The sequence below is a fragment of the Branchiostoma lanceolatum genome, chromosome 9 (assembly GCF_035083965.1).
Source record: "Branchiostoma lanceolatum isolate klBraLanc5 chromosome 9, klBraLanc5.hap2, whole genome shotgun sequence".
NCBI classification, from domain to species: Eukaryota; Metazoa; Chordata; class Leptocardii; order Amphioxiformes; family Branchiostomatidae; genus Branchiostoma; species Branchiostoma lanceolatum.
Genome location: NC_089730.1, coordinates 9,272,232 through 9,284,750, shown reverse-complemented (window position 1 = coordinate 9,284,750; position 12,519 = coordinate 9,272,232). Strand labels below are relative to the sequence as shown.

At 40.6% G+C, this 12,519-nt stretch overlaps 1 protein-coding gene across 1 annotated transcript; it reads right to left on the bottom strand.

Moving 5' to 3' along the window:
- Positions 1–364: 364 nt before the first annotated feature.
- Positions 365–12,425, bottom strand: LOC136441352 (TNF receptor-associated factor 2-like). The gene is made up of 8 exons (XM_066437603.1): positions 12,320–12,425; positions 9,003–9,187; positions 8,295–8,358; positions 5,060–5,164; positions 4,410–4,574; positions 4,088–4,249; positions 2,843–3,634; positions 365–2,719 (listed from the first exon to the last, which is right to left on the bottom strand). Exons 2-8 carry the CDS (start codon positions 9,143–9,145, stop codon positions 2,495–2,497), a joined length of 1,656 nt encoding a protein of 551 aa, XP_066293700.1. The 5' UTR covers positions 9,146–9,187; positions 12,320–12,425; the 3' UTR covers positions 365–2,494.
- Between the last annotated feature and the right edge of the window lie 94 nt (positions 12,426–12,519).

Here is a 12,519-nt window from a genome sequence, read left to right as displayed (position 1 = left end):
TGTATTATACGGGGTTACTAGTATTCATTGTTTGCTTCTATGACCACTTACCCCCTGATTCGTAAAACTTTGACAGGCGTATTCGCTTTCCTCCGTCGTTTTAGCGTGTTTGAGGCTAAGATACTACAAATATAGGGTCTGATTAAAATGTAGAGATGTATGTTTCATCAACCGTTTATGAAGTATCATCCATCAATGATGTATGTTGATGAAAATGTGCTCCGCCATTGGCACCAGCTTCAGTGATGAAATATTGAGAATACAGATTCTAAACTATATGTTTTATGTTGTCGTACTTGTAATTACCACACACACAGACACACACGCGCACACGCACGCACACACTGAAAACAGACACAAGCCATATCGATCAACATTAGTTTAATAAAATAGGTTCTGAATATGTAGAATATACCGCTACCGATTAGATAAGATCTAACAGCTCGTATTATACTGGCGAAATACCCGTAGGCTGTATTCTGTACATTGAAAGCATGTCACATTTGAGATGAAGTATTCTTATACCACAGCTAAAGTTACCTTCTGTCTGTGCATAATTATATCCCATTTTTATATTACATAACAACATCGTGCATGGGCATGTTGATTTCTCTCAGTGTATCTAATAACAGCTGCATATTGACTGGTCTATTACTATTTCTGTACAGTTCAATGTAGTTACATTTATGCTCATCCTCATATTCAAATCTTAATATAAGCAATGCTATCCACGTCAGATTACTGTTGATCACATTTTGTGTAGTGAAGAAGATCTGCACTCAACATAAGCAAGCAAGAACATACCATATTAATCATGACATTTGTGGAAAAAAATTCTGATTCATCTCACATGTGTGTGAATTACATTTTACGGAATATGATCTAGGCATTAAACACGGTCAAAGGTGAATATAAGAACACCCCCAAAAAAGTACAAGTCAAAACATTCATCCAATTTTGACAGGTTTCACACACTTAGAAATCTGGCCAATCATATAGAGCCACTTGGACAGTTGTCAGTTGCTTGTTGCTGGTTTGCCCTGTTCAACAACACCGTTTTCCGTGTCGTTGTCAACACAAGTTTGCCGGGAGCTCACGGGCTGGAAATCACAGAAAAGGGTGACCATGTCACTGATTAAAACTAAAGCTTTAAAGTGTACAGGCTGATTTACCTCTAGTTAACTTAATTTAGCGGCGACTTATTTAAGGAATCGTATACGTGGTACCTTTTACAGGTGTTTACATGTTTATACAAGCCTGAAAACAACCACAAACATATTTTATTATTTCTGTTGTTTTTCTCACTCTTTTAATTCTTTTTTTTGGTTTTTCACGTTTTTTTTATAGTTTTTTTCTTTTTCTTTTTTTTAGTGTTTTTTTCACATGTTTTGTGTTTTTTTAGTGATTTTGGTGTTTTAGTAGTTTTTTTTACATGTTTTGTGTTTTTTTCTTTTTGTTTGTTTTTGTTGTGCTTCTAACATTTTTGTTGTTTTTGTATTTTTGTGCTTTTTATGTTTTGTATTGTCATTTCATGACAAAATAAAAATGTCTGTGGCATGGTCACCTATAACATAATGACACAATCATCTACCTCATAATGATATGCTGTTATGCCAGATAATTTATCTGATATAACTTCAACATATGGTCACAAAGTCAAAAGTGATTCCCGGGAATCTGTTAAGCTTCCGTACAGCTACTTTTTGACGTACATGATCTTTGTCCCAAATTGCAATTATGGTCATTTCATACATCGAACATTAATTTGTTTGCGACACTTATCAGAAGGAAATAGACATTTTCAGGTAGAATAATGTCAACATACTGTCAGTAATATTAGACACTGTTTACATGATTCTGTACGAGAAAATGCCGTTACCTTTTAACAAATATCGGAAACAAAGTGATGTTTCTGGTGGTGATGTCCACTTCATGTTTGCTAACATGCTTTGTTTACATAAAAATATAGAGGAGTGATCTAACATTTTGTGCCATTCACATATTGAACGTTTTTTAGCATGAAGCAACAAATAAAATGATTTCAAGCAAAATGCCAAAACATCGAATTTTATATTGCAATGAGGAATTAAGACCGGAAATTTTGAAAATATAAATCTAATGAATGAAGAGGTAGTTGTGAATGTATCATTGCACAAGATCATCGTTGCATCGTACAATATTCTAATATCATTCAGATTGAAATGCACTTTTCGACTTGGGTTACGATTTTCACGGCTATAAGTTGTTCGACGTCCAATCATACCCGAAAGACAATGTCGGTCATTTTCCATATAAGACGACTTGTTGTTTCGGATTATTAATTCGTCTCTCCTGTTCACATCTTTGGCAGAGACGATACGTTTTAGACAATAAATAGTGCGTCTGAACATTTGCACTATGTCTGACATACTCCTGCATGTATCACGTGCAACGATGTCCAACAGACAATTTAACCTTTCTATGATTTCCATCCCGTGAGCTCCGATAGGGCCTATTAGTTTAAATCACTTGTGTCGACAATAACGCGGAGGAACATGGTGTCGTCTTTTACATAGGCATGACTGCTACTGTCCAGCTGACTGAGCGGCACGAAGAGCGGACATCCACTGGCGATGTTCATGTCACTGGTGGGCCGCTGGAAGGACGAGCTGGTCGGGTCAGGACGGAACGCGTCGATCACGTGTTCTCGGTTGTTCTGATCCAGGAGCATGAAGGTCACCTGAAGTTAAGATATAGATGATAATGATTTTGGAAATGAGAAAAAGTAAATGTTTTAGTGCTCGCAAAAATGTGTGAGGCCAAAACAACGAAAGTATGTATGTAAAGTTTGGTTTACATGTACCTTTTGTCTGAAAGGCCAGCGCAGTAGTCCATCGTAGTGCCCCCTCATCACGACGAAGAACAGGCTGACATGAGTGCCCTTCCCCATCCCGTCTCCGTTCAGGTAGATCCGGGCGCACATCTTGTACCCTGTACGGCTGGTGAAGAAACATGGCGAATAGAAACTTGCCGTCTTTCCTGTGATGCCGTCGTGGCGCTTTCGTGTGAAGTCTGCGATCTTCCAAGTCAGGATGCCGTCATAACTGGTCAGTTCGAGGGTTTGAATCCGGAGGTCTTGTTCCGCGAGGGCAACGTCCTTCAGAGCGATGATCCTTTCCAGAGACCTGACCTTCCTCTCCAGAGTCTCGATGATCTCCCTGTCCTGACGACGTTGTCGTTCGTACGCCTCCATCTGGGAACTGCACTTCTCGATCTCACGGTTCAGAACCGCGACGATTCCTTCAAACGTTCCAACTCTGGGTTCCCAGGCGGCGAGCTTCTTTACGGTATCTTCAAGTTTGGCCCGAAGCTGTTCAACTCGATTCTCCAGTGCCTTCGAACCTGATCCTGACGCCGTTGCTCCCTCTGACTGGTACTCGGAAACTTTCTGCTCCAGCTGTGCGATTTGGCTGCCTTGGTCCTTGATGTTCTTGTCCATCCGAGGGATGACAGCTCGCATGTTCTCACGAGCCTCCACGTCCTGATCCCGTAGCCCCACCACATCTGTTGCCAGTTGCAGGAGCATGGCCAGAACCATGTTGAGATGGTTTGTAACCGTCTTCTTTTGGTGTTCTCCATGTTGTTTCCTTTCCAGCTGTAAAAGTAAAAATACAATGTATGTTGCGATGAAACAACAAGGGGATTGGTGCCTTAATGATGAATGTAGTCGCTATTTGTAAGAAAAGCAGGCATCCTCAACTGAGGCATGATGCTTTTTTCAAGAAATTAAGACCTAAGTGCAATGCGGCTTTGTTACGGCTCGCGTTTTTTTTGTCAAGCACACGTGATCACCCCTACTCTTCTCTATAAGTGTGTTGGATTCTTTTACGTGCAGAGACTTGAGGCTAACGCCAAACAAACATGGGGCAGCCGGCTTTACGTCCCCTCCGAAAGGACGATGCAAGTCTTTCAACGACTGGTACCACAAAATTTTAACTAGATGTGACGAGAGGCGGAATGCGCAGAACTTAACACCACGCGAACACGGCCATATCACATCTCCCCTATTGATACAAGTAATCATAATATCTTTATATTTTTCACTTACCTTTTCCTGGCATCCCACCGGTTCAAAGTGACAGGGCTGTTTCATGTTGGGACAGTCTCCAGTCCGCGGATGCTGATGGTCCTGCAGCTGTGAGCGGGTCAGGCCCTTCTTACCGCACCACTTACACCGGGCAGGGGCCATGGGGCAGGACTCCTGGTGTTTCTGATGATAGAGAGGAATAACATCGTACATCAGAAGAGTTGCGATAACTTTATGATTATTTATGATTACAGTGTTCAGTCAGAGGAAACAGTTGATTGGTGATGCAGACAGCACAATCACCTCTTGTATATTTGTAATATCATAATTCCACAAGTCTTACCGCAATGTCCTTGAATGGGTGTTGTTCCTTGCACCACTGGCAGGTCTCAGATCGAAAGGCACAGTTTTCAGCAAGATGAGTAGACAGAGCCCTCCTCGGTATCTTTTCCTCACACTCGCTGTGGATGCAGCCAATCTTCTCGTGCTCACATTCATCACGATGGGCCTGTAGTATAGATACAGTCATGAGTAGAATGCAAACTTCCACTGTAGAGTAGAGTGTGTGTGTGTGTGTGTGTGTGTGTGTGTGTGTGTGTGTGTGTGTGTGTGTGTGCGTGCGTGTGCGTGTGCGTGTGTGTGTGTGTGTGTGTGTGTGTGTGTGAACAAAATGAATTAAAGCTTCAAAGGACAGACGCTTCTTTAGATACCTTGTTCATCCATCTAGGCTAATATCTCCTGTTAACTGTTGCTCTGGTCTGTGGAATTCGTTTGATACTGTAAAAGAAACATGATGTTGAACAACTACAGTTGTACACAGGATACACAGAATTTGCAACCTCGTATTGCATGAATTACACTGATTCCAAAAAGGCGATGTTGTTCCAGTATTTAGCACTGTGCTGACTTATAAGCCGAGTTAAGAAAACTGTCCATGTGTCTGAATTTCTCGTGTGCGTCCATGTATCTAATGGTACAACTGAAGTTACTTACCATAAGTTGCCTCAGAGGCCCCTCCCATTTGCACCCGTCGTCGTCATTGTTGCAGACCACTGGAATGCTGTTTATTTCTCTCTCAATGGCCTTGTCCGGAAACACCTGTGAAAACACGATGGCGGGTTCATTAGATACATTAGCCCGGCAGGCGCATCTGGTAGTGACATGAATAGTACTCAGGTCGATGATTTTTGTTTTAGATCTTCAAAGAATCAAGTATCTCAGCGTCAGTCCCCATCTCCGTCTCTTCACAGACACATCAGTGGAGAAAACTAGAAATGACTTACATTTGGGACAATTTGCAGATTATTGACAAATGTGCATTCTGTTGATAGGTCGAAAGGAAGAAATCTTTATAAAACAACATTTGTACACATATTAACATCGGTATGGTTACAACACCAAGCGAAACGAATCTATCATTTTCGATATTTCTGTTTGAAGGGGACTATCAATGAGTCTTGGAGAAGAAACAACCCATAGGTAAGGTTGCCATGTCATAGATAAAATATATATCGTAAGCCAGTTTTTTGTTGGTGTGTTTTCCGGCTTTGTAGATGACAGTTTTGCACATCCGTAAAAGGAGATGACATATCCTCATCCCGTTTGAGTCCGTCGTGGTCACCTTTGTGGACAGTAACTATGATTTGCAGTAGCTTCGACCGTCAATTCGTCTGTCAACCATTCCGCATTTGCTTCCACCTAAAAAAATAAAAACAAAAGGGCAAATAAGAAATGTGAAGAAGATCCAATAAGACGACCTCTAAAGCTAGTATCTTTTTTCTTTCAATATCATCAAATCTATTATAGAGAACATTTTAATTGCATATTAACTACAGCGCTCAACTACGATAACCAGAATATGATATCTTAATCAGTTGCCTCAGCTTACGAGTTCTTCAGGAGTAGTAGTGCCTTGCATCTCTGTTGTTAAAAGTCACATTGGTGCATAAAACAGTACAACCGAATGACGTTAGACTGTTCCTTCATTAGTTCTCTAAGCCCACAAGAAAGGGTAACCCATTTGTGTTTTAAAATGTTGACATACTAAGCAATAGGTTTTACAAAGACTTGGTTTTACATCCAAGAGAAATTTCCTCAGCTAATGCCTCAACCACAATCCGAGGAAGCCCGTAGGGGATGTAGCTGATTTATACCCCCGGCCGGGGTGGGGTGGGGCGTGTGTATGGGGACACGAGCTTGTCACATTTTCAAACCCCTGCCCCTCGGGATAGTCTACGGTCTTTTTCGGGTGCTTAAAAAAGCCCGTAGAAGCACCAGTCGGGGCACGGGTTTGAACATGTGGCTGAGGCATAAGTGCTCTCTACAATCATTAATACCTCAATCGCGAATGCTGTCAGCACACATCTTCATCACACCTCCTGCCGACACCTCAACCTCGCAGATCGAAGACAACCATCCAGATTTCTTCCCCAGCGTCGTAGATTGTCATTAACGTCACATAGTCTGTTCGTTAAACCCCTTCCCCGAGTCAAGTCATGTCATCTCCCGTCCGTGACAGGTGGTATTGTTTTATGTGTATGCATGTATGTGTGTTTTTGTGTGTGTTTGTATGTATGTATGTATGTATGCGTGTTTGTGTGTATATGTGTGCGTGCGTGCATGTGTTTGTTTGTGTGTGTGCTTGTGTACGTGTGTGCTTGTGTGCTTGTGTAGGTGTGTGCTTGTGTGTGTGTGTGTGTGTGTGTGTGTGTGTGTGTGTGTTTGCGCGTGTCCGTGCGTGTGTTTCTGTGTGAGTGTTTGTGCGTGTATGTCTGTGTTTCTGCATACTTAAGCTATTCTCCAAGCAGAGGCTTCGCTCGAGAGGGGTAGTTTTGTCCGGGATTTTAACGTTCCTCTCCTCTACGGTCGGCGAATGTAAGAAACCCCGGCAACTACTACCCCCCCCCGACCAAAACCTCTGCTTGGAGAATATACTTAAGCCAGCATAACTCGACAAGATATGGATGGATTCATGATTTTTCGTGAGTAGGACTTGGGAAGACAACAGTCAAGGTCGATTGTTGGCCTCCTAGCGGTTTCCTTGCTTCTGCCGCGGTCGTTCCTTGTAAGTTTGCTAACTTTTGGTCTTCAATACATAACGCTTCCTCATGTCTTATGCTTAGCGGTTTCTATTTTCCACAAATTTACGTGTTGTTCCGTCCGCCTCCTCTTTATATTGTAATTGGATATCCAAGACGCAAAAGAATTGAAAGAAGTTTTGAGACTCGAAACATTTACCACATTCATCCAGTAGGCCAATGGGCACTTTGGTTTGCATTGAAAGTTACTGCAATTCCCAATTGATATCTTATTTGATGGCATGCCGATCCATGAAAATGAAATTACAATGAAATTAGATTAAATCAAATTAAATTACAATGAAAGTTGTTAGACCAAGGAGGTTATATAGTCTTCATGGTTAGACTAACCTCCACAAAAGAAGCTACAAGGCAGACATTACATCCCTATCGACTTACCACCGCAATATGATATCATACCGCAGATCATTAACATTGTAATAATGAATGCAATCATACATATTCAAAATACATATTGTACTAAATAGTACATACATGAAATATTATATATATATATATATATATATATATATATATATATATATATATATATATATATATATATATATATATATATATATATATATATATATAAAATGAATTAATTTACAAAATTGCATACATCCATAATATTCTTTGTTGCAAAAAAATAAAAATGGTCATAACAGGTAAAATGATGAACTCAACTAATGTTGTTGAAGACTATATCATAAGGATAATAGATGATAAGAAAGGAAGAATGAATATGGCCATTTCAAACTAAGTACAATGATCATGAACAGGAACAGATAGAAAGGGACGCAAAAATAAACCAACGTATTTGTGATAGACTATTCAATGAATAGACAGTATTGATGTTCTTTTCCACAAATACTTACCCAGAATTATTTCTGAATTTGAAATAATCAGAAAGTGGTCAGTTAATTCATGAAAGGATAGAAACGAGAAAAATAGTCAAATATTAGCAAATCCTGTATTTCCCCATATTAGCACAATTTGAGGAACAACAACTTTGATAATATTTATGAAACACATAACATGGACGTAAATCCAGGCACAAAGTGGCTCCCTTCATTTACCACAAACTGAAAAAATGGTGTATCTACACTTTCAAAAACAGACTGTATCTATAAGTGCAATTTCCAACTCACGTCTTCAATCTTTATTTGTTGACCGCATGATGGCACCTTGCACAGGAACTGTCCGCCGCTGGCTCTGAAAGAAGTGATATTTTAAGAACGAACACTAAAGTATTGTGTTCTTTAAGCCCAGGGTTACACGCACGCTAGGCGTTGTACCCCCCCCCCCCCCCACCCATGAGGTCCTTTGTTACCCTCTGTTGTTGTAAGTCTGCCAAAATAAGCAGCACGGTTTCGCATAGCCGTCCAACTGGTTAGTGTCACTGTTTATCTATTTATCAACACAAAACCACAAATACAAGCTCAACATATAACGTTATGCATGCAATAAAGTAAAATAAAACGGTCAATACGTTTCCAAGTAGAAAAAAATGGGCAGTGAAATTTACATTATACATAACAAACTGTTTTGGTATACCTAGCTACACATAAACCCAGTTGGTTGTTAAGTACACTGAAAAACAAAACAGTATCCCCACTCCAACACACACACACACACACACACAAATCATTACGTTATACAGTACTACTAACAGTTTATTCACTGATCTCTTTTATTTCTGGAATTATATAATATTGTTGTCATGGCCGGGGTCATAACAACCGGATCCCTTTAACTCCATTCTATACATCGTAGACATTATGTGCCCCCTTGATGGAGAACAAAGGAAAGGCATGATGTGGCATCATGTGGGTAGAGTATAGCAACGTTGTTCATACCTAGTCAGGTCTTCCAGGCATGATTTACAGTACCGATGTCCACATGCCGTCTGTCGTGGCTCGTTCAGCAGCAGAGCACAGGACGAACAGCAGTACTTTGGGTCGGTCCCCTCTCCCTTCAGTTTTACCGAGAAGCCAGTCATTATTCAGCGGTGGGTAGAAATCCCTTTGTCCGCACAACCACCCTGTGGAAAAGATAGACATTCTTAGGCAAAAAATACATCTACTGCAACTATGGAACAACAACAGCAGTAGATGTATTTTTGACAGTGAATTTTCACTCTTTATTCCATAATATAACAGTACATAGGAACAGTGATATTTTCCAGACATTAGTCCAGACCTGATATCTCCCAGCTAACGCAGCTGTGTTTTGAAACAACAACTTGACCCGACGCTGCAGGACCATTTGGGGAAAGTCCCTCTCCATGGGAACGCTGATCGTTATCTCCACCATTCATTAACTATATCCATATCCATTATTGTTCTGTTGACATTTACACACAGATGTTGCAATGGGTATAGATGTGGGGTCGTTCCTTTCAAAGCTGAGTGGGAGGGCAACCAACTTTTCCAGTTCATAAAAAGACTATCTCAATTTGGACGAGTACTGACGTCCAAATTTTTTAATTCAGCATTTATTGCACTTTTGTAGAACCTGACATTTCTTGAATTATATACTAGCTATATAGTCAGGCGTTGTGGTAAGCAAATTATGTGCTGGCACCAATGCGTCTACCGTACTAGTATCCATGGCTGAGCCTTTTCGGGTCAATGAATAACCAACACAGCAACAAGCATACTTACGCAAACAACGTAACTATGGACACGGTCAGGGCACGGGGAATACCCGTGACGTACTCTCGAGACCGAAGTCCCTGAACTAACTTCCGCGGCACGACAGAAACATCGTTTTAAATTACCACTACTCGATAAAACTATAGATAAATGATGTCAATACCATTATAAAAATCGCCAGTATGTACATTAAGCTTAATTTACAACAATCCAACAATCTCTACCTTTCCAATATTAGGAGGGTAGCGTCAGAAAAGGAAGAATGAGTATAACACATTGGGAATCACCTACCAGGGGAATCACGGTGAGGCGGTTAGCAAGCAGGTGAAGTTGGAGTCAAGTGAAGCTTTAAAAACCCTCCTGGTACAACTTATTGTGATTATGCAAATTAGGCAGTGACTAAAAAGTCTGACATTCCTCCGACTGCGTGATAAAACTTTCCATTCTCTAATTATCATTTTTTCGTTTCTTGAGGAGCTGTTTGCTGGAATATTTTCAACTAAGGTTACCAATAGTTGACACGTACCCTACCGTGATAGCAGTAAAGTTGAACGATATCGTCTTCGCCACTGGGTGGGAATGAATGGAACATGGCAGCTTACTTTATATATATAATGATTTTAACGAAAATACCATGGAGAGTCCCTCTATAAATATAAAATACCATAGCTAATTACTATCTGTTAATTTCCCAGAAACACGATACACGAATCACCAATACGCCCTCGGGTATCGGAAACCAGAAATCGAAGGGGATGTCCCTTACGAAACCTTGCGTACCTCGCGAAAGCAGCACCCCATGGGCCAATATGCGGCAAGCACAAAATTACGATGGATTGCCGCTAGATGAAGGCTACAGTGTTAGCCAATATGACAAAAAAAATTTTGACCCAAAAACAAAGCTCGAAGCACATTTTAACTTGATCGAGGGTGTGGCAAGTTACACCCTTCTGACACGTGGGTGTTTGTTGATATTTGTGTACAAAAAATCTCTCTCCCTCTGTTCGTGTCTAGCTAGCAATCTTAATGCGGCCATATGCATATTTACATTACGTCAGGGGTTATTCACCGGAGAGACACGACGGGAAAGACAGGTAACGTTTGTCACCTTTTAAACATTTAGTTTATATTGGCTCACCTTAATATGGTTTTGAAAACAATATGTACTTATTGTGAGTCGTCAACTGACAACAGTTACCAACCAATGAAACTCGGACCTTCTTTATAATTACTACTCATGTGATAACGAATCACAGTTAAGCTTTACGATCATGAATTACTGTGCTCGTGGGATTCTGCAGTTACTCGAGTGTCAGGTCACCCTACGTTTTGTTTGGAATTATCTAGTATTTCAGCACCTCACAATTCTGCTTTATACGTCATAAGAAACATAGTTACTACTCCTGGTCTTTCATCTCATCTCATCTCAATACAATCGCGATGAAGAGTACAGGGTCCCATACTTGTCGCGCGAGTGCAGGCCAGCGACATGAATTTATTATTAACCACAGTGTAAACAATCACATGATGAATGTTTGTTTGAAGGTAAGCCTTTTCTTCAAGATTTAACTTCAGATGGGTACATACAAGGAACCTTGGGCATTTTTCACCATTCACCATACAAGAGATCTTTAAGACATTCTTTCAATCTTAGGGCATTGTGTTGGATTTGAAAAGCACTGCGAACACTGTTTAGAGACGGTGACTTTTGTTAATCCATGGACTTGTGACATTTGTTCACAAGTAACTCTGGGTGGATTGCTCTCTTTATATTGGCGACAGGTGATTACGCAATGCCTGCCAAAAAAACACGGTCGTCACACTATAGAGAGCTAGAGACAAACTTTGTATTGTTGACATGTATTAATGTTTTGCCAAGTATGATCAACTTTATTTACCCGGCTTTCAACAACTAAAACTGAACACGACACATCGTTCAGGGCCGGGGATTTCCAGTGAATTTTCAAGTTCTGCTTCCTTGAGAAATTTAACAACATGGCAGCCATTAACTTTTTCTCTTGTTGTTAACCAGCTATCCAGTCATTTACACATCATCAATCAGTTTGAACACACTACTGTTGAATACTTATTCCCTAGTATAGTCTGTGGTTTCCTATCTATCATGTCTTTGGTTTCCATATCTGTCAGCTGTAATGAGCATTTAAAGACACGGAAATTCTCCACAGCAGAAATAGGTCACAATTTTGCTTCTGTTTCCATTACATCGTGACCGCTAGTTGCTTTTGAATGTGAGTGAGCACTACGGCGTACGAAACAAACACAATGTGTTGTACCCATGGCCCTTTGGTGTCTATGAATCATACGTCTTACGTCATTCCACACAAGACTAAGGAAATATCATGAATTCAAAACTGTGTTTCACAATTGGCATGCAACATTACAAACTCCGGTCTGTTTTGTTTGGTAACTTGATATGGGAGCAAAGCTAGGTCCCTTTATTGCCAAGTTAATCAGCCAACAAAAGACCCCAGTGACCTTAGAAATAAAGGTGCACTGACCTCAAGGTGGCTGTGCACGTCTGACTATCATGGTCAGCATTCTCGAGAAAACCACTCACGCCGGTACAGAGCTGTTGACGTGGCAGAATTTCTACTGCGACACAGCTTAGATCTAATATTACAAAGGGGATTCCCCGACCAGCCCAAGTGAGGGGGGTTTCTGGACCTCGTCTCTTTTTGTCTATTCAAAAAGGAGGTCT